Raw genomic sequence first — 22,458 nt, forward strand, 5'->3', positions numbered from 1 at the left:
GGGAAGACGGGTCCTAGAGGAGCACGCTGACCTGCTGGGGCAGTGAGAGTGAGGAAGGAAGATGAGCTTTCATACTTGGGGCATCCGCCTGATGGGCATATGTGGATTCTTCCACTATTTTTGCAAATTTTCTTCTTCCTTTCCTTTTCTTTTTTCCTTTCCTTTCTCCCCCTCCCCTCTCTCCCTCCTTCCTTCCTTTCCTTTCTTGTCTCACTTTGTCACCCTTGGTAGAGTGCTATGGCATCATAGCTCACAGCTGTAGGCTTAAGTGATCTTCTTGTCTCAGCCTCTCGAGAGGCTGGGACTACAGGTGCTGGACCCAATGCCCAGTTATTTTTAGAGATGGGGTCTCGCTCTTGCTCAGGCTGGTCTCAAACTCCTAACCTCAAGTGATCCACCTGCCTCAGCCTCCCAGAGTGCTGGGATTATAGGCATGAGCCACCACACCTGGCTGGCCCTGCAAATTTTCTATCTGAAATTATTACATAGAATTTTTTTTTTAAACCCTGGAAAATCTAAGGCTCTCAGACACTTTTCTTCCTCTTCTGAACTATTTCGGCATCTTTGAAAAATAGCTTACTATAAATTAGAAATGTGAGATTTATTACAAAATGTTGTTTGAAATAACATTTAGACATTTGAGGGCTAAAGAAAAATAAAACGTCCTGCTCTTGGTAGGAAACCACTGGTCCTTTGGAGCTCTGAGAATTGCTTGACAATGAAGAAGGGCCTGGAGGCACAGTGTGACCTCTGCTGGCACCAAAGGCCAGGGTGAGTCTGCAGGTCCCTCTGCTGACTCAGAGGTAGCATTTTCCTGCGTGACTTCTATTTCTTTAGGTCACCCTGCACATTGCTGAGAGTAGTACGTGATTTGACAGCCCAGATAAAATCCAGCACTTTTTTTTCATTTGTTTCGAGTGGAAACACATGTTATTTATCCGTGGTATTTATTGATTGTTTAGCATGTCACAGGCCCTGATCTCAGATTCCTTTGAACTGTGTTCTCCCCACTTTCCAAATAAGGAGGCTGAGGCTAGAGAGGCTGAATAACCTGCTGAAGGTCACATGCCTGTGATATCCCTGCACTTTAGATATTTATCTAAATACAGAAGAAGGAAAAGTGTCTTAAAGAGGAGCAGTTTGCTTATCTGTAGCTGGTAAAAATTTCAGATCTTGAAAAAGTGACACTGGCCTTGAGTGACAGCAATGAAGAAAGACTTTACTATAGTTTCTTTTTTTCCAGTTTTTGTTAAAATATTAATGCCTGTGTTTTTATTATATTACCTTTTAATTTTTTATTTCAAAATATTAAGGGGGTACAAATGTTTTTGTTACGTGGATACCATTTATAATGCTTAAGTCAGGGCTCATCACCCGAATACTGCCCCCTGCACCTGACAGGTGGATTTTAACTCTCCACTCCCCCCACCACCCCATCCCCCTTCTTGATTTCCAATGACCTTTACATCTCTTTGTGCCTGTGTGTGCCCATCACTTAGGTCCCAATTGTCAGAGAATACATGTGGGGCTTATTTTTCCATTCCTGAGATCCTTTTTTTTTTTGAGACAGAGACTCACTGTGTTGCCCTCGGTAGAGTGCCATAGTATTACAGCTCACAGCAACCTCAAACACTTGGGCTTAAGCGATTCTCTTGCCTCAGCCTCCCAAGTAGCTGGGACTACAGGTGCCCATCACAACGCCCGGCTATTTTTTGTCGTTGTTGTTTGGCAAGCCCGGGCTGGGCTGTAACCTGCCACCCTGGGTGTATGTGGCTGGTGCCCTAACCACTGAGCTACGGGCGCAGAGCCCATTCCTGAGAGACTTCATTTAGAATAATGGCCTTCAGTGCCATCCATTTTCATTCCTTTTTATGGTTGAGTATTACTCCATGGTGTACGTGGGGGTGCCAAATAAATGTATATACATTTGAAGAAAGGAAAATGCTGTCTTAAAATTGTAATACTCAATATATATCAATAACAGTTTTTGGCCAGGGCCGGGTTTGAACCCACCACCTCTGGTATATGGAACCGGAACCCTACTCCTTGAGCCACAGGCACCACCCCTATACATCAATAACAAAAGATGAATACAAGTCAAGTTTACCACCTCTTGTAATTGCAGAAGTCAAATGTGACTTGAGCACTATAATTTTAAGATAGTTTTTTCCTTTCTTCAAATGTGCATGCATGTTTTTGGTGCCCTCTGTGTATACGACAGTCTCCTAATCCATTCATGAACTGTTGGGCACTTAGGACTCTATTGTTCCTAAGAATTTTTTTTTATTTTTTTTCAGTTTTTGGCTAGGGCTGGGTTTGAACCCACCACCTCTGAAATATGGGGCCAGCGCCCTACTCCTTTGAGCCACAGGTGCCGCCCTGTTCCTAAGAAATTTTATCAAATTAACTGGGTAGTAGGAAGCCCTCTTTGAAAAGTGGTATAAAAATTATGTTGTAACATGGAAAAATTCATAAGATATAGTGATAATACAGTAGTAAAAGAAAAATGTGTGTTACCAATGAAATATAACAATGTAAAATAAAACAACTGTACACAAGAAAACTGATTAAAAAGAAATATAGCAAATGATTGCAACATGGTAGTGAGATTATGGGAGATATTTTAATCCTGTGAAAATAATTGTCATTATTTTTCAAATTAAAGACTGTATATCATTATTAAAAATACAAAAGCCTTGCTTAGTAATCACAAAAACTCACTTAGTGTGTAGCAAAGTAAATATCCTGCCTGTAGGGATTCAAACAACATTGATTTTTTTGTAAAAAAGAAAATCAGAAAAAAAGAAAATCAGGGGCGGCGCCTGTGGCTCAAAGGAGTAGGGCGTTGGCCCCATATGCTGGAGGTGGCAGGTTCAAAATCAGTCCCAGCCACAAACTGCAAAAAAAAAAAAAAAAAAAAAGATAGAAAAAAAGAAAAAAGAAAATCAGACTTGAAAAGAAAAAGGAATTTATTATTTATTTATCTATTTATTGAAACAGAGCCTTACTCTGTCACTGTGGGTAGATTGCCATGGCATGGTAGCTCACAGGAAGCTCAAACTCTTGGGCTCAAATGATCCTCTTGCCCAGCTAGTTTTTATATTATTTTTTTAGTCTTGCTCTTGCTCAGGGTGGTCTCAAACTCCTGAGCTCAAGGGATCTACCTGCCTTGGCCTCCCAGAGTGCTAGGATTACAGATGTGAGCCACTGGGCTCGGCCTAGATAAGGGAAATTAAAAATGAGGAATATTTATGCTTAGTATATGGAAAATTCATAAACTATTTGCTAAGAGGTTTGGCAATAACTTGAGTGTTGTTTTTCCTTACAGGTGCTTGCCAGCCGGCTCTCGGTAGGAAGAAAGAAAATGTCAGGGTAGACCCTGGTGTGGAAAAATCAGATTATTTCTTGGGTCTCTCTCCCGATCACTAACGATGGTGGTTGAGTCTTTATGGAGAAACGACTCCGTTTCCTTCAGATCAGAAAACCCTGGAGATACATCTGTTCTTTTGTCCTGTTGGCAGGGTGCAAAAGTACCCACCCCGCAGCCTTTAAGGAAAATGTAGCCTCCTCAGCTGATGGTTATTTGCTCAGTATTATAAAATCTCGAGAGAAAGACAGTGTATAAACACATCCCCGCCTCTCCCTTTAGCAGGCATGATAGCAATGTTTAGGGAAGCCTGCAAAGAGCCACTTGATGTAAGAGCCAGGTGACCATAAACGACAGAGGAAATTCACCTGAATTAGTTGAAGATGTGTGTTGCTGGGAAACTGCGTCCAGGGGCAAATAATCATATTGATTCTTGGGAAATGGTGACACTGAGTAAGTGAAAAGACAGGTGCAGCCACACAAACACCTCAGAGCCTCTTTTTCCCCTTTAGATGAAAGGTTTGCTCCTGTTTTGTTTTAAAAATGATGGAAGATTTTGAGCAAAGAAAAGAATAAAGGGATGGCCATTTGCTATGATCATCGTAACAATTATGACTTAGGTACATTCACCAGGGCCTTTAGCACATGTTGCTTCTTTTTCTTTTTTTTTTCTTTCTTTGTTCTTTTGAGACAGACTCTCACTCTGTCGCCCTGGGTAGAGTGCCGTGGCATCGGCATAGCTCACGGCAACCTCAAACTCCTGGGCTTAAGCGTCCTCCTTCCTCAGCCTCCCAAGTAGCTGAGACTATAAGTGCTGGCCACACCCAGCTAATTTTTCTATCTTTAGTAGAAATAGGGTCTCACTCTTTTATTATTATTATTATTGTTATTTGAGACAGAGTCTCAAGCTGTCACCCTGGGTAGAGTGCTGTGGCGTCACAACTCACAGCAACCTCAAACTCTTGGGCTTAAGTGATTCTCTTGCTTCAGCCTCCCAAGTAGCTGGGACTACAGGCACCTTCCACAAGGCCTGGCTATTTAGGGTCTCACTCTTACTCAGGCTGGTCTCCAACTCCTGAGCTCAAGGGATCTTCCTATCTTGGCTTCCCGGAGTGCTAGTGTTACAGGCGTGACCCACTGTGTCTGGCCAAGCATACCTTATGTCTAATTTTCTAAATGTTTCCCTTTCTGCAAGTAAGGAAACTGCAGCCCATAGAGGTTCTTCCCCAGGTCACACAGTGAAAGACAGATCTGTCAGACTTCAGCTTGAGCTCTTCTTACCACAGCTGCCAACTAATTGCTTCCTTGTGATCAGAGGAAAATATTAAAAGAACAAGAAATTTCTTGGGGGCACCCGTAGCTCAGTGGTTAGGGCACTGGACACCTGTTCCGTGGCTGATGGGTTTGAACCTGGCCCTGAGCCTGTTAAACAAACAAACAAACAAACAAATAGCTGGGCATTGTGGCAGGCACCTGTAGTCCCAGCTACTCAGGAGGCAGAGGCAAGAGAATCACTTGAGCCCAAGAGACTGAGGTTGCTCTGAGCTATGATGCCACAGCACTCTACCGAGGGTGACAAAGACTCTGTCTCAATTAAAAAAAAAAATTATAAAAAAAAGAAGAAATTTTTGAGTGAGGACAAAGGGTACCGAATGTGGCTTTGGATTCTGTTTGTGAGAACTGACATGTTTGCTAGAAAGTACTTTTTCTGGTATTTTCCTAATATATCACAGGAAAATACTTGGGTCCCAACTAGATTTCCAGAGTACAGAGGGACAGGGTCATTCTTCACTGTGTCTGTGATTCCTGCTGCAAAATGGGGGCAAATGGAACAACTCGGCTTCCAGGATTGGAGATAGTGTGATGTCACTGGTTAGGTGTATGGCCTTGGGGGGTCACTTCTGTCATCGGAGCTTCACCTGTGCCTGGGGATCGGGGCACCCTTGCTGCTGTGTTGCAGAGGAGTTTAAGGGCTTTGGATTCTATTCCACAATCCTGGTAGCAGGTCAGGAGGAACATTTTTCTATATATAAGTATATAGAAAAGCTCGCTGGTTTGGAAGTATGCTATATTTCATTAAATAATAATAGTGTGTGTATAATAAGTGACAAGTGCAGATTTTGGCAGGTGTGGAAGAAGCTGAAAGAAGCTGAAAGAAAGCTGGTCAAGTAAAACCAGGAAGTTAAGAGGAAAAAGGAAGTAGCCTCAGAACGGACAGTTTACACAGTTTTCCTTTCAGAGTCTCAACTTTGCGAATACAGAGAAATGAAAGGAAATGCTATGTTGTTTTTTTTGAGGCAGAGTCTCACTATGCCAGTCACAGTAGAGTGCGGTAGCGTCACAGCTCACAGCAACCTCAAACTCTTGGGCTTACGCAATTCTCTTGCCTCAGCCTCCCAAGTAGTTGGGACTACAGGCACCTGCCACAATGCCTGGCTATTTTTTGTTGCAGCTGTCATTGTTGTTTAGCAGGCCCGAGCTGGTTTCGAACCCATCAGCCTGGGTGTATGTGGCTGGTGCCATAACCACTGTGCTACAGGCGCCGAGCCAAATGCTATTTTCTAAGATCCAGGACTTACCCATGCTCTTGCTGGGAAACACCTGTTTCTCTAATGCCATCAAAGCTTTCGTCATCTTCCCCACATGGAAGCCAAAGCCAGCTAGCTCTGTTCAGAGATTGAATGGGGAACTATTTTATTTTGAGTTTTTAATTTTCAGCCCCTGAATCAGAATAGGTTCAGAGAGACTCCCACAGGAGACTTCTTGGAAACCAACAGGCACTGAGGTATTATTGCTCAAAAACATCTTACCTCTAGCGTTTCTTGTAAAAATCTGGACCCGATAGCTGAGTAGGGCTGCATGTTAACTCAGCATTGCTTCCTGGAACGAGATGGGTATAAACAAGCTGATATAGCACAAGTATTCATTATCACTTAGACTTAGAAGAGCAATTTGCTTTAGACTTAGAAGAGCAATTTGCACTGTGCAGAGGAGGACGGAGAACCATCAGGACTCGGGGTAATGGCAGCACATGTGCTGTCGGTCAGGGGCTTCTCTGTGGACCAAGATTTTCCACAAATATTAAATGGTAGAGAACTTCAACAAATAGCCTAAAGTTGGTTGAGGAAGCCTCAAGATTTTGAGATAACAGATGTAGTAGAAGGGTAAATGTTAGTTTGAATTAATGCAGAATTTTGGTGGGTGGAGCAGAGGAGAGAACTGTCTTTGATAAGCAAAAAAAAAAAAATACTTTAGGGGCCAGAAAGAACATAACCATCAGGGCTGACCTAGGCTGGGACCACAGCTGGCAGATGAGGTAATTTACATAGTAAACAGGCAGGAATGTGGCTAGGTGCTGGAGGTGGTAAGAAGGGCTAGGCAATTATAGCTGACCTTGAGAAAGAGGGACTTGGTCCCAGAGAGATGTGGAATCTGGTGGGAGTCAGGAGCCCAAGCAGGGTTGGAGTGGAATGTGGCCAGATACGGTCTGGTATGTAGTTTTCCATGATCTACGCTGACGTCAGTATATTTTGTATGATGTCAGGGAATTCTTGCTCAAACTGTCATAGTAGTTCTGGGTGTATTACTGTTAATTCATCACTGAGAATTTGGCCTCATGGTCACGTTCATTGTGATGTGGTTTGACTTCATCTTGCGTCAGTTAGAGATTGTGTTTGGCTGGTCCTGGAAGGGATTCAAGTGTGAATGTCTCAATACCTGGTTTAATTTTTCTTAAGTAATGGGTAGTCTGGAGGGCGAGGGCTGGCGTGGAGCTCTGTTGTCAGCAGGGACTCAGGAGCCTTCTACCTTTCTGCTCAGTCATCAGAGCATGACCTTGTGGCCTCCTGGGCTCAGGATGCCTGATCTCCTTCCAGCATAGCCTCTGCGCTCCCGGCGAGAGAAGAATGTCATAGGCCTAGAGACCTGAATACTCTGTGTCCCTTTTAAAGGCCTTTTCCAGAAGTGCCATCCAGCAGGTACTGACAGCTCACTAGACAGACTTATGTCATGTGCTATTCTAACTGCAGGGACTTGGAATGGGATTTTTTTTTTTTTTTTTTTGAGACAGAGTCTTAAGCTGTTTCCCTGGGTAGAGTGCTATGGCGTCACAGCTCATAGCAACCTCAAACTCTTGGGCTGGAGCAATTCTCTTGCCTCAGCCTCCCATGTAGCTGGGACTACAGGCACCCACCACAATGCCCAGCTATTTTTTGGTTGTAGTTGTCATTGTTGTTTGGTAGGCCCAGGTCAGATTCAAACCTGCCAGCCCTGGTGTATGTGGCTGGCGCCCTAGCCGCTGAGCTATATGCACTGAACCAGAAATGGGATTTTTTTAAAGCCAACTTGTTGAAAATATTTTAGGAAAAGAAGTGGAGAAAGACTTCTTGGGGTAGGCATCTAGCAGCGACTTCCAGGGGTCTATCCAGTGCAAGCTTCATCTTGGTACATGGCCTTGCCCAGGTCACTTCAGGGCGGGGCTGTAAGATGTCATCTGGTGACTGACCTGTGACAGTCTTGAAAACACCAGATTGTTACAGACTCACAGATTTCTCCCTAGACATTTCTTCTGGTGATAAAGATATTTTCAATTTATATAGGATTCTTTCACAGTTATTTAATAAGTTAGTGGGATTTGAAACTGTATTAATATTGCTTTAGATCCATCACTGTCATGAAGGATGTTAGGAAATATTTGCCTGAAGCCAAACATGTGAACAGCTTTAATTATGGCATCAGAAAAACTACAATTACATTCAGGAAAGAGCTGCTTGGTGTGTGACATTAAAACGCAGTTCCCCAGGCGACTGAGGGAGATACGTTCAGTGACAGCAGAGCTTTCTCGTGAATTCGCTAACACCTTTTATTTATTTTTCATTGACAGTTAAATTGCCACTTGAAAACATCTGCTGACTAGAAAACAAATCCTCCTCTTTGGACAAACTAGCCATGCTCCCTAGATAACTACTCTGATGGGGAGCAGAGGGGAGCGGTGTAAAGTACGGAGGTACAGCTTGGCCACTGGACACTGGTGTGTTGGAGACGATCAGGTGACGATCAGTGTCCAGGCCATCCTGTCCCCAGTGATAGAGCCTGGCTCCAGGCTTCTCATCCTCTATACGTGTGACAGCCTTGCTTGCTGAATTGTGCCATCTCACAATGTCAAGTTAATTTTTGTACATGATAGAGGTCCAACTTCTTTGTTTTGTATGTAGCTATCCAGTTGTCCTAGTACCATTTATTGAAAAGACTCTTCTTTCCCCGGTGAGTTGTCTTGCCACCCTTGTTAAAAATCATCTGAGCATGTTGCTTGTAGAGAAATGTGCTTTGCACTGCGTCTGAATTCACCGAGTTCCCTACTTCAGGAGCTCTACTAATCCTTTCACTGGGGCGCTCTGGCCTCTCGGATAGCTCTCACCTGTCTTTCATTCCGCATCCGTTCTCGCACCTGGCTTCATGAGGGTGGCAACATTTTCCACAGTGTTCATTTTGTGTGTGGGTCTAATTCATTCCATAATAACAATGGTCCTCAATGTATTTCCTTAGATCTGCAGCTCCCTTTTCAATCCTATTATTTTATTATCTTGGCTTTTGTCTCATTTTTCCCCTTTATTCTATCTTAAAAAATTTTGGGGGGGCAGCACCCATAACTCAGTGGGTAGGGCGCTGGCCACATACACTCAGGCTGGCAGGTTCGAGCCCAGCCCGGGCCTGCTAAACAACAACGACAACTGCAACAACAAAAAAAATAGCCGGGCCGTTGTGGCAGTGTCTATAGTCTCAGCTACTTGGGAGGCTGAGGCAGGAGAATCACTTAAGCCCAAGAGTTGGAGGTTGCTATGAGCTGTGACGCCACGGCACTCTACTGAGGGCGACATAGTGAGACTCTGTCTGAAGAAAACTATTTTTTTTTTTTTGCTTGAGACAGGGACATACTCTATCACTCAAGTTGGGGTGCAGTGGTGCCCGCCTAGCTTACTATAACATCAAACTCCTGGGCCCAAGAGATCCACCTGCCTTAGTCTCCCCAGTAGCTGAGACTACAGGCACCTGCCACAGTGCCTGGATAAATGTTTTATTCTTTTTGCAGACAAAGGTTCTCGCTCTTGCTCAGGCTGGTCTTGAACCCCTGGCCTCAAGCAATCCTCCTGCCTCAGCCTCTGAAAGTGCTAGGATTACTGAGTGAGCCACCACATTGGGCCCTAAAATTTTTTTTTTTTTTGTAGAGACAGAGTCTCACTGTACCGCCCTCGGTAGAGTGCCGTGGCGACACACGGCTCACAGCAACCTCTAACTCTTGGGCTTACGTGATTCTCTTGCCTCAGCCTCCCGAGCAGCTGGGACTACAGGCGCCTGCCACAACGCCCGGCTATTTTTTTGTTGCAGTTTGGCCGGGGCTGGGTTTGAACCCGCCACCCTCGGCATATGGGGCCGGCGCCCTACTCACTGAGCCACAGGTGCCGCCCTAAGATTTATTTTTTATTTGTATATATTCATGGAGTACTAGTTTGGTTTCACTACATTGAAAATTTATGTTCTTATTAAGTTGCTCTATAGCATAAAACACTTGTGAGAAATGCTCTTCTGCTCCACGAGCTTTGGTTTCTTCTCCGCGGCGTTCTTCACCTCTCAGCTTCTTGCATGCAGCGTGCTCTCCCCTGGTTTTCCGTGGCCCTCGTGTGTCTGCACAGCCGTCCTGGTGTTTCTGGGCCTTCTGCCCACACGGGGGTGGCTACTTCCAGACCCATTTCTCTGGTATTGTCAAGGGTGACTTCTTTATGTTTTCCACTTGTTTTCCTGACCCTGCTCTGGTTAGGAGCTTTAGGAGTTTGTGTTTCACCCTTTTTCTGCGAGGCCCTGTCATGGTTGGGACAGAGTTCCCTGTGGTGGGGACTTGCTCTATCAGTGTCCCTCTTTCTGAGCAGCTGCTGCTGCTTGAGGTTGTTTGAGAGACCGGATACTAGGGACACTCGATTCTGGGGGCGGCTCCCTAACGGGGAGCTTTAGGCTATGGACAATTCCCATCCACAGGGGATAGAGCCCTGAGCCCTCCCTTTTATCTCAGAGGCAATTAATGTTCTATTCTTTCATTTTCTCTCTAAAAGAGAGACGAGAAGAGAAGAAAGACAGGGCCCCATTCATTTCCTTTCTCCCTCTATTTGGTGGATTTAGTAAGACATGCAGGGTCCTGTGTCCTCCACAATCCTGTTTCTGGGAGTTAGGGGTAGGATGCTGATATTTTTCCCTCCCTCCCTCCCTCCCTCCCTTCCTTCCCTCCCACTTCTTCCTCCCTCTTTCTCTCTCTCTTTTCTTTCTTCCTTCCTCTTTCTCTCTTTCTTCCTCTCTCCTTCCTTCCTTCCCTCCTTCCTTTGTTCCTTCCTTTGGGAATTTTATTCTTTCTTTCTTTTTTTTTTTTTGAGACCAAGTCTCAGTGCCTGGGTATCACAGCTTATAGCAACCTCAAACTCTTGGGCTTAAGCGATTCTCTTGCCTCAGCCTCCCAAGTAGCTGGGATTACAGGCGCCCGCCACAACACCTGGCTATTTTTTGGTTGTAGTTGTCATGGTTGTTTGGCAGGCCTGGGCTGGGTTCACACCTGCCAGCTCCAGTGTATTGGCTGGTGCCCTAGCCACTGAGCTATAGGCACAGAGCCTTTTCTTTTCTTTTTTATTCTTGGGTAATCATTGAGGGTACAATGAGCTAGGTTATACTGCTTGTGTTTGCTAGGTGAAGTCGCTCTATTAATATGTGTTTTTTTTTTTTTTTTTGAGACAGAGTTTCATTTTGTCACCCAAGCTAGAGTCACAGCAACCTCAAACTCTTGGGCTTGACTGATCCTCTTGCCTCAGCCTCTCGAGTAATTGGGACTACAGGCACCTGCCACAATGCCCAGCTAGTTTATCTATTTTTAGTAGAGACAGCGCCTCACTCTTGCTCAGGCTGGTCTCTGACTCCTGAGCTCAAGCAATCCACCTGTCTCAGCCTCCCAGAGTGCTGGGATTACAGGTGTGAGCCACTGCCAGCCGCTGATATTTTTCTTATGTACCTTTCCACCTGGATCCAGAATCTCTTCCAAAGTTTGGATTTCATATATAGAACCTCCATTGAGTTCATGTAAAGAAATGTTCCTTTTTCCAGTTACCACTCCAAATGCCTAACTTTAGTTTATCTGTTACCCTTGCTGTTTGGAACACCATAAACTGTGTGTTTTCTTTGCTCTCACGTTAAGGCAACAATCAATACAGAAGATTTCTGTGACCAAAGCCGGGGATGCCCAGTAGGTATCCTCTAATTCAACTGGAGCCTGAGGCTATCTACCTGGAGACAGCCTCAGATTCCCAGGCTAAGGGCTCAGTCCCCAAGGCGGCTTGCTCCTTCCCACCAGCTGCAGGTTGCAAAACCTCCTTCTGCAACTTCTGATTAGTTGGCTGCAAGTTGGTATTCCCATGACCTCCTCTTTGGGTTTGATTAATTTGCTAGAGCAGTTCGTGGAAGTCAGGGAAACACATTTACTGGTTTTTATAAAGGATATTATGAAGGCTACAGATGAAGAGAGGCAGAGAATAAAATAGGGGAGACGGTGCTGAACCCTCATGCCCCCTCCGGGGACCACCCTCCAGGAGCCTCCATATGGGGGCGATCTGGAAGCTCTCAGCTCTGTCCTGTTGAGCCTTTGATGGAGATTTCATTGGACACGCTTGACAGAACCAAGGCCAGCCCTGTGGAAATGGGTTGAGCCTCTGTGTGGCATTACTTCCTACAGGGCATGGGGCAGGGACTTCTCCGGGGTGAGGGTCTAATGAGTTATCATCAGAAAGTTGGGTAAGAGTAGAATCCTGCCTGGAGCTGGTAAAAGGACAGTAGGAGCCGGTCAGGAGAGAGAGAGAGAGAGAGAGAGATTCTGTTTTCTGAAGCCTGCTTCTGAGGGCTTATAAAAGATGAGAGTTACTGCTGTTTTCTGTGGCTCATGCCTGTAATCCTAGCATTCTGGAAGGTGGAGGTAGGAGGATCCATTGAGCTCAGGAGTTTGAGACCAGCCTGAGCAACAGCGGAAAAACTAGCAGGGTGTTGTGGCAGATGCCTGTAGTCCCAGTTATTCAGGACGCTGAGGCAAGAGTTTGAGGTTGCTGTGAGCTATGATACCACAGCACTCTACCCAGGGCAACACAGAGAGACTCTGTCTCAAAAAAAAAAAAAAGAAAGAAAAAAGAAAATGTTAATTGATAGGGTAAAATATTTTTTTCTTAGCAATTGTCTTTTGGTATGAATATGATATTAGTTAATGCTAATGAATGTTTGTAAAGGAAAGCAAAGGTTACCACTAGAAAGAAATTATTTTTATTTTTTGAGATAGGGTCTTGCTCTGTTGCTGGGTCTGGAGTGGGTGTAAAAGGCCCAAGAGCACAGAGTTCTGAGAGCTTCCAGGAATTACAGGTCACTGCAATGTCAAATTCCTAGGCTCAAGCCATTCTCCAGTCTCAGCCTCCCAAGTACATGGAACTACAGGTGAGTATCACTTGGCTATTTAAAATTTTTTGTAGAGTGAAGGGTCTTCCCTGGTTGCTCAGGCTGGTCTCAAACTCTTGGCCTCAAGCTATCCTCCTGCCTTAGACTGCCAAAGTGATAAGGTTACAGGTGTGAGCCACGGTGTCCAGCCTACAAAGTAATTCTTACTGAAAACTTTTCCATTTAATCCCTGTGTCTTAAAAGTAACTCATTTTGTAACTTTGTTTTCACTAGTTACCTGCATGCAAGGATACTGAATATTGACTTCCCCTGAATATTGACTTCAACTATGCTTGAATTAGTTTGACACCTGACAGATAAATGTGACCAGGAGGTATCAGTGGACAGCGTGCAGTGCAGTTAGAGGAAGAAACGAGGGGTCTTGCAGACAGCAAAAACATTTACAATAAAGAGAGTGCTAAAGAGCCTTTTTCTAGATGAAATATGAATTTCTTGATTTATAGAATTTGGTGTTTAATGTACATAGGAATTAGAAAACTATCTTATAAAACCCCATTAATGATCAGGGCAAGGTGGCTCATGCCTGTAATCCCAGCCCTCTGCCCAGACAGGAGTTTGAGACCAGCCTGAGCAAGAGTGAGACTATGCCTCTATCAAAAATAGAAAAATTAGCTCAGCATGGCCAGTGCCTGTAGTCCTAGCTATTTGGGAGGCTGAGGCAGGAGGATCGATTGAACCCAGGAGTTTGAGGTTGCTGTGAGCTATGATGAGGCCAGTGTACTCTAGCTGGTCAACAGACTGAGATTGTCTGAAAAAAAAAGTCTTCTATTTTAGATTCAAAGTACCTATTAGGCCAGACATAGTTCTTTCCTAAATGTTTAGAACACAGATATTCTTGGAGCAGACATCCAGTAAGTACTAATTAACTAATTGTAATGACCAAACCTAAAGGCTGGGCTCAGTGGCTTAGGCCTATAATCCTAGCACTCTGAGAGGCCGAGGAAGGTGATTGCCTGAGCTCATGGGTTTGAGAATGGCCTGAGCAAGAGTGAGACCCTGTCTCTAAAAATAGCTGGGTGTTGTGGCAGGCACCTGTAAGTCCCAGCTACTTGGGAGGCTGAGGCAAGAGAATCATTGAAGCCCAAGAGTTTGAGGTTACCGTGAGCTGTGACACCACAACACTCTACTGAGAGTAACAAAGTGAAACGTTGTCTCAAAAAAAAAAAAAAAAAATTGACCAAAGCTATAGTGTAGAATAATTCCATAGGCTTCTCTAGTAGTTTTTCCTAACTTAAACCTGTTAGTACCTGAGATCTGCTTATATGTCAAAAATAATGATGATGATGATGATTATTTTTTGAGACAGTGTCACACAGCTGCCCAGGCTAGACTGCCCTGGTGTCAGCCTAGCTTACAATCATCTCAAAACTCCTGGGCTCAAGGGATCCTCCTGCCTCAGCCTCTCCAGTAGCCGAGACTACAAGGGCCCATCATAACACCCTGGTAGTTTTTCTATTTTTAGTGGAAACATGTTGGTCTTGCTCAGGCTGGTCTTGAACTCCTGAGATCAAGGAATCCATCCACCTCGCCCCTGCTCCCCAGAGCTGGGATCTTTTAATCTCAAAGAAAACAAAGCAGATGCCTTGGGTTGACTCCAGCGGATCAATAGCATTTCACAATTTGTACCAGCATCGGGGAGAAGGAGCTTCTCACGTAGCGTTAAAACGATCGAGCACCACATTTTCAGAATTACGTGTCTAGAAAATGCAAATTGGTTTTAAATGAAAGCTTTTACCCTTTCTTGGCTTGCAAATCGATTTTTCCAGGGCCAAAATTCTAGCCACCGCAACTACTGCTAGTCTAGGGACTCAACCAAGGGCCACTCAATGCGCACTTGTCCTGACAGCGGTGCCCCCTGACTCCTGGGTAGCCAGTTGGGCTTATTTGCAAGTAAAAAGCAAGAGTTTCAAGTCACATTATTCTCTTGTCTTATAAGCTGAAGAGTTGGGTTTCTTTATCGAGGGCTGACCTCGGTCTTCTCCCGGGCAAGGCTACCTGTTTGCGGGTCTTTCAGGGCATGGGGGCCCGGAGCGCATCTGAAGCAGCAGAAGGGGCGGATCTGGCGCCTCCCACGCCGGGGTCCGACTCTCGGACCCTGCCCTGAAAGGATTTGGGCGGCCGGGCGGGCGCCTGCGACGTCCCTCCCGCCGCCCCTCCCGCCGCCCCGCGGAGCCACCGCCCCTGCTCCGGGCCACACCCCCAGGGCAGGGCTAGAGGCGGGGCGAACTCCGTGACGCGAGCGGCGCCGGCCAATGGGAGCGCTGCTCGGAGCCGGCCTAGCCGCCCCGCCATAAAAAGGTGGCGCGAGGCGGACCTGAGCCCCCGGCTCGGACTGTGACCTCGGCGGGTCTTGCCCCTTCCTCCGCTGACCCCAGCCACGACCCTCCGCCCGCAGCCCCTGAAGCGCTCCGGGGCCGACCTTGACCGGCAGCGGCGGGTCCATGGAGAACGGCCCGGTCCGGGCGCCGGCGGAGAAGCCGCGGGGCGCCAGGTGCATCAATGGGTCCCCCGAGCGGGAGCCGCCGCGCCCCGGGCCCAGCCGGCCGGCAGAGAGGGCCCCGCGGCCGGAGGCCACCAGCGCCCCGCCAGCGGACAGCTGGAAGGACGGGCGGCCCCGCAGCGAGGAAGATAACGAGCTGAACCTGCCCAGCCTGGCCGCCGCCTACTCGTCCATCCTGAGCGCGCTGGGCGAGGACCCCCAGCGGCAAGGGCTGCTCAAGACGCCCTGGAGGGCGGCCACGGCCATGCAGTTCTTCACCAAGGGCTACCAGGAGACCATCTCAGGTCAGTGAGGTGCTGCGGGAGCCGGCGCGTTCCTGGGAAGTTTCCAGAGTTGCCTCACTCTGGGCGGAGGGCGCCGAGCGCAGTCACCTCCGAACCCAGCCCTCGGCCCCGGGCCAGGGCCGCTCGTGGGGCGCAGAGTGAGCGCCCCGAGTGACAGCGACCTCCCCGCCCGGGCACCTGCTGCGCCGCCCCGCGGGGTCTTCCCGGCGCCCAGCACGCAGCCCTCTTCTCGGGCGCCGGGGGCTCGCGAGGGTGGGACTCTGCAGCCCTGTTGCCTGAGCGTCGGGAATGGGATGCTGGAGGCATGTGCGGTTCCAAACTTGCCTCGTATAAGGGTCGCCTGGGCTCTGGGGGAAGTGGCGGCTCTCAGGGTGGTCATTTTTGTTGAGATGCTGATTTGGGGGTGTCCAGACTGGAACCTGGAGGGTCCCTAGCTGCAGATGAGGGGACCCGCGCTCTCACTGACTTGCCAGGGGACTGGGATCTCCAGAGAGTCGTAATTCTCCTTTGTCCACCCCAGGGTCACTCCAGCTCAGGACATTTCTCAAATTTGGCGCAGTTCTGAGCAGAGCCCGCCCCGGAGTGGGAGATGTGCTATCTCTTGGGCTACTTTGATGCGAGGGCCGTTTTCCCACCGGGAGAGGGACGCGCCCGGTGCTTGGCTGCCTGGGAGGCTGAGGCAGGAGGATCTCTGCTGTCCTGCAGTTCCAGGCCGAGGCGGGAGGATCTCTGCTGTCCTGCAGTTCCAGGCTGCAGTGAACTTTGATCCAGCCACTGCCCTCCAGCCTGGGAGGCGATTGGGCAAAATCTAGTATCTTTAAAAAACAAAAAAGCCCTCCTTCCCGCCCCAAAGCAATGAAGCCACCCTTGGCTGCTGCCCTGGGAGTCACGGAGGCTGTCTGGGTTCTGGATTCGCGCTCCGCTCACCGTCCAGAAAAGCCGGATGGACGCAGCGCTGGATGGGGACGCGGTCAGGAGGGCAGGTGCAGAAGCAGGGAGAAGGGCAGTGGGCAGCAGCCCAAGGCTTTGCTGCCTGTTTGTTTTATTTAAAATGAAGGCTACCGGCTTCTCGTCTGCACCAACGACAATGTTTTCCAGTCTACGCCTTCTGTGTGTCTTGGTGACATTTATTTCTTTGGCCTAAGAAGCCTCCTGCCTTCACCCTTTCTGACAGCAAAACCGTGTGGCCTGGGAGGGCACCCTCCCTGCTGCTGCTGTTTCCCTGAAGGGGGTGGGGGCCGCCCCCACCAAGCCTCTGGGAAGAACAAAGTTATTTTTGCCAGGTCTTCCACATCTCAAAGGAAGGGTGCCAGAGGGGTGGAGGCCAAAAAGGAAATGACATCACATCCTAGAGCCAAGAAGTGGACTCTGAGTTCTGGGCCCACATTCACTTTTTACCTCTTGATCAAAAAAGTTTGGGGCCTCAAAAGCATTTTCAAAATGCAGACTGAAAGTAAACATTTGGTTTTCTGTGGGTTGAACTCTTAGGAGGTTTTGGTGTTTTTTGTTTTGGTTTTTGGTGATATTCCACCATGTGTGGAGGAAACGTCTCCTGGCCTTGCTTGTTCTGTGTGTCACGCCCATGGAAGGTGGTCTGCTCCACAGCATGGGGCAGGCTTTGGGAACTCTGCCCTGGGAGCATTCACAGGAGAGGTCCTGTAACCTAGCGTGGATCTAATTATCCAAAGGGAGAGGGATTTCTGAAATAAGCTAAGTCACAGACTTGACTAAAGTGACTCACCGGCTTACTTGAGCATTGGTTAGCAGAAATCTGCCCCTACAGCCAAGATTCAGCTAAAGAGGACCAGTGACTCCAAAAAACACTTCATCCTACCCGAGTTAATTGACCCGCTCCAGACAGAAAGCAGAACAGTATTTGTCAGGGGCTGGGCAGGGCGGGGAAGCAGGAGTGACTTGGGGGTGGTGGTGTGTGTGTCTGGGATTTCCTTGTGGTGTGATGAAGATCTTCCAGAACTGGAGAGGGGTGGTGCTTGCCCAGCGTTGTGAGTGCCACTGAGCTGTGCACTTCCAGATGGCTAAAATGATGACTTTCATGCGCGCGTTACCCCAGCAGCCACAGAGGCACGCACCTGCAGTCCCAGCTGCTGGGAAGTTGAGGTGGGAGTTTGAGCTCAGGAGTTTTCCACCAGCTCAGGCGAAATGAGACCCCTTCACACATGAATGTCCAGGGACCATTTAAGATTATTATAAGCTGGGTGGCACCTGTGGCTCAGTCGGTAGGGCGCCGGCCCCATATACCGAGGGTGGCGGGTTCAAGCCCGGCCCCGGCCAAACTGCAACCAAAAAAAAAAATAGCCAGGCGTTGTGGCGGGCGCCTGTAGTCCCAGCTTCTCGGGAGGCTGAGGCAAGAGAATCGCTTAAGCCCAGGAGTTGGAGGTTGCTGTGAGCCGGGTGAGGGAAAGTGAGCAGCCCTTGTCTAACGGGTCAGCTCTTACTACGGCAGCAGGTTGTTCCCAAGTAGAAAGGCATGTTCATTTAGTGCTGACAAATCTTCCATTTTCCTAAAGAATTATGAAACCCCAGGGCGGCGCCTGTGGCTCAGTGAGTAGGGCGCCGGCCCCATATGCCGAGGGTGGCGGGTTCAAACCCAGCCCCGGCCAAACTGCAACAAAAAAATAGCTGGGCGTTGTGGCGGGCGCCTGTAGTCCCAGCTGCTCGGGAGGCTGAGGCAAGAGAATTGTTGAAGCCCAAGAGTTGGAGGTTGCTGTGAGCCGTGTGACGCCACGGCACTCTACCGAGGGCCATAAAGTGAGACTCTGTCTCTACAAAAAAAAAAAAAAAAAAAGATTATTATAAGCTATTTCTTGGTTACAGTCGTGTGCCACATAATAACATTTTATGGACCACACATGCAGAAGTATACAGACAGTCACTGAGTTACAAACGTCCAACTGACTCCTCGACTTGTACTTATGAATAGGCAATAGTTACATGTAATGTTCCACCTTACATACACATTCAACTTAGGAATAAACCTATAGAACCTATCTCGTCCATAACCTGGGGACTGCCTGTAATCCCATAAGCTTATAATGGAGCGAAGTCAGCAACATAGCAAGACCTCATCTCTACAAAAAAAAAATAGAAAAATTAGCTGGCCATGGTGGTCAGCTAATGGCCTGGGTCATGGCTCCTTGTCTTAGGAGGCCGAGGCAGGAGGATCCCTTAAGCCCGGGAGTTGGAGGCTGCATGAGTTAGGATGCCATTGCACTCCAGCCTCGGAAACAAAGCAAGACCTTGTCTTAAAAAATTATAATGGTTATAATGTAGCTGATGCCTAGTGATGTCCTGCTCATCCTGACCCTGTGGAGGCCTGGGCTGATGTGTGTGTCTTAGTTTTTTTTTTTTTTAGCAGTTTTTGGCCGGGGCCAGCTTTGAACCTGACCTCCAGTATATGGGGCCAGCACCCTACTCCTTTGAGGCACAGACACTGCCCTGTGTCTTAGTTTTTAACAAAAAAGTTTAAACTTAAAAAATTAGAAAAAAAGATTATGGAATAAAGATAGAAAGTATTTTTGTATATCTGTATAATATGTCTGTGGCAAGCTTAGTGTTCTTACAAGAGTCAAAGTTAAAAATTAAAAAGTTTATAAAGTAGAAAAGTTAACAGTAAAGTAAGTTTTATTTATTATTAAAGTAATTTTTTTGTAAGTTTGGTGTAGGCCCAGTGTGCAGTATTTGTAAGTCTGTGGGGGTATACAGGGATGTCCGAGGCCTTCACATGCAGCTTATGCTGTACACTCCCTGGCTCACCCAGAGCAACTTCTGGTCCTACACAGGTGCACTTTAAAAAGCTTTTATGCCATGTTTTTACTGTGCCTTTTCTGTGTTTGGATGCACATACTCACCGTAGTGTCACAGACGCCCACAGCACTCAGTGCCGTAACACGCTGCATGGGGGTGTAGCCTATCTGCAGTCTACGTACAGCCGAGGTGTGTGGTTTGCATAAATACATTCTAAGACGTGAGCGCAGTGAAATTGCCTAATAACCCATTCTTCACCTAATGACCCATGCATCCCTATTGTCAAGCAATAGATGACTATACTTTTTCTAGGCTAAGTGCCTTATATGGATGGTCTTGGTTAATCTTTAATTTTGTGATGAACACTTCTCTTGTCCTATGACAAGGAAACTAAGGCACAGAGCTTGATGACTTACAGGGAGTGGAGCTGGATTTGAATCCAGGAAGCCTGCCTGTAGACTCCTTCTGTTTACTTCCTTCTTGCTTCATAGCGTACCTCATCTATTAAGTATTTCAAACTGAGTTGGGTCACCAGCATTAAACAAGTGGAGTAGAATGGGCCAGATGAGTCTATCACACGTAGTAAGGATGAGTATTTTGAGAAACTTAGGTTTCATGGGGTTGATTGTGTGTGTGTGTACTGGCCTCAGATGTAAAATGTATTTCTGTGGGTTATAGTCAAAAGCTTCAAAGTATCTGTAGAGGGGATCAGATTTAAGGGTTTAATATTTTTTTTCTTTTTTAAGAGAGATACATAGTTAGAGAGATGGCAGAGCACAGCGGATGCTGCGGGACGTGGGGGTGTTCTGGGTCTCGGATGACCTAGGTGAGAAGGAAAGATGCTGACGGGAGCCGGTGGGGACCCGAATCTTTAGTCTGGGGAAAATTTAGAAGAGAGTGATAAAGAAAACAATCCCCAATTTTTATTTCTTTCATTTCTTCTTTCCTTTTTTTTTTTGAGTTGAATCTTGCTCTGTCACCAGGCTAGAGCTCAGTGACGTGATCATAGCTTACCGCAACCTCAAACTCCTGTGCTCGAGGTTCAAGCAATCCTTCTGCTTCAGCCTCCCGGATAGCTGGGACTGCAGACACGCCCCCATGCTTGGCTGATTTTTTTGTATTATAGAAATGGGGTTTTGCTGTGTTGCCCAGACTGATGTTGAACTCCTGGCCTCAAGCCGTCATGTCATCCTTCCTCGGCCTCCCAGAGTGCTGGGGTTATAGGCAGGACCCCACCCCTGCCACGCCCAACCTGTTACTTTAGAGAACCTAGGTTAGTGAACCCTCTAGGTTGTTTCTGGTTAGGAAGAAACTTCTCTGAGACTTCCTTTCCTATGCTTGTACACAAGATACAGGACTTGGTATCTGTTGGATCTGTGTGTCTTATATCTTAATTCCTGGATAGTAATATTAAGTGTAAAGGAGATATTTTCGATTCCCCAAACTTTTATTTCCCCCAGTTTCTCTTGTATGGACTGATGATCGTTTCTGGCATTCTAGGAATTTGTCTGTTTTCCCTGCACTGCAGCTGCTGTCTGAGACCTTTGCCTGGTGTGCTACCCCCGACCTTCCAGTGTGCACCTGCTGCGAGGGGCCTGTGGTCGCCTGTGACAGGCTCTGTCTGGGTTGTGCAAGTCTCCTGGTTACTGATCACTGCAGGAGGGAGGTGTGGAGAGAACACCATCACCTCTTCCCAGAACCAGCTGTCCTTTGAATCTAGCACCGCAGATTGATGTTTAGGTCAGTTCAGTCCAAGTAATCCTTGTGTCTATCCCATTTCAGTTTAGCCACATCCTAGTTCTCCAATCTCTTCAAGGTTTTGCTGTGAGTTCCCCTTGCTATCTAAGGTACCTTTTTTGTATTTCTACCATTCTTTGGTTCGGAAGCTATGTTTAATTAAATTGGACAGTCTGCTATCCCCCAAGGTCCTTGGTCTTCATGCCCTGGTTACTGACCCTTGCAGGTGTAAATCAGAACGACCTTTTAGGTAGTGTTTTCTACCCAGTTAAGTAAGTATAGCTTGTATTCCTATTGTCCTTTTTATGAGTTTGTGGGACTCTGCGAGAGTCTTGTGTTGGCTTTTCTGTCTCATTTCTGGTTAGGTTTAGCTCGTCTTATCTAGGCTGCCAAGGCAGTTTTCATAGACACACTGACAGTCTCCAGAACCTGGGGGAATGTGTTTAGTGCAGCCTGGAGGTGACTGACTGCTCAACTCTGTCCCCGTTGGGGACACTCACAGCCTCGCAGACAAGACAGGCATTGACAAGAAGACCATAAGAAAGAGGATGGTGATGTGAGACGGAGAGATGGCCCCACAGCGCTCGATAAGAGCATTCAGCAAGGGAGTAGCTTGTGTGCTGGGGTGGGGTGAGGGTGAGTGACGGACTGGAGTCTGAGGACAACAGTGCTGCACATGGAGTCCTTTACTTTACGTGCCTTACTGCATCTGACCGCAGTGGCTCTGCGGGGTAGGTCAGGAAACTGAGGTACAGAGAACTTACTCAGGATGGTATCTTGAAAGCAGCAGAGTTGAGAGGAGGATGGAGAATGAGAACCATCAGAACCCCTGATAGTCTATGTAATTTTGATTATACTATTTTGCTAATGTATTCGAATTCTTTTTTTTTTTGCAGTTTTTTGCGGGGGCTGAGTTTGAACCTGCCACCTCCGGCATATGGGGCTGGTGCCCTACTGCTTTGAGCCACAGGCGCCACCCATGTATTTGAATTCTTTCTCCTCTTCCTCACCCCCACACACCTTTTGTGTTTTCTCTGCTGTCAGCTTTGTCCAGCTCTAACCCATCAGTGCCTGCACATTTCCCAACTGAGTCATTTGCAGAAAACTTCTATAATTTGAGTCCAGTATTTGGTTGAAATAGGCTGCAGTATTAAAATTTTCCAGGAGAGGGCAACTGTCTGATTATTAGATCTGTGGTTGTAAATCCTGAATTATATGGATGGTTTAAGAATTAAGATTCCAGGTTAAGGGGCGGCGCCTATGGCTCAGTGAGCAGGGCG

General features: G+C 47.1%; 1 protein-coding gene and 1 pseudogene across 1 annotated transcript in view; both read left to right on the forward strand.

Annotated features, from left to right (window-relative positions):
- Window positions 1-5,761: 5,761 nt before the first annotated feature.
- Window positions 5,762-11,523, forward strand: LOC128587791 (uncharacterized protein C14orf178-like; annotated as a pseudogene).
- Window positions 11,524-15,221: 3,698 nt separating this feature from the next.
- Window positions 15,222-22,458, forward strand: part of GCH1 (GTP cyclohydrolase 1) — a 54,696-nt gene continuing 47,459 nt past the window's right edge. The window contains exon 1 of the mRNA XM_053594834.1: window positions 15,222-15,676. Coding sequence (XP_053450809.1) covers window positions 15,334-15,676 — 343 coding nt within the window. The 5' untranslated portion in view covers window positions 15,222-15,333. The remainder of the gene's footprint in view (window positions 15,677-22,458) is intronic.

The sequence above is a fragment of the Nycticebus coucang genome, chromosome 6 (genome assembly GCF_027406575.1).
Source record: "Nycticebus coucang isolate mNycCou1 chromosome 6, mNycCou1.pri, whole genome shotgun sequence".
Taxonomy (NCBI): Eukaryota; Metazoa; Chordata; class Mammalia; order Primates; family Lorisidae; genus Nycticebus; species Nycticebus coucang.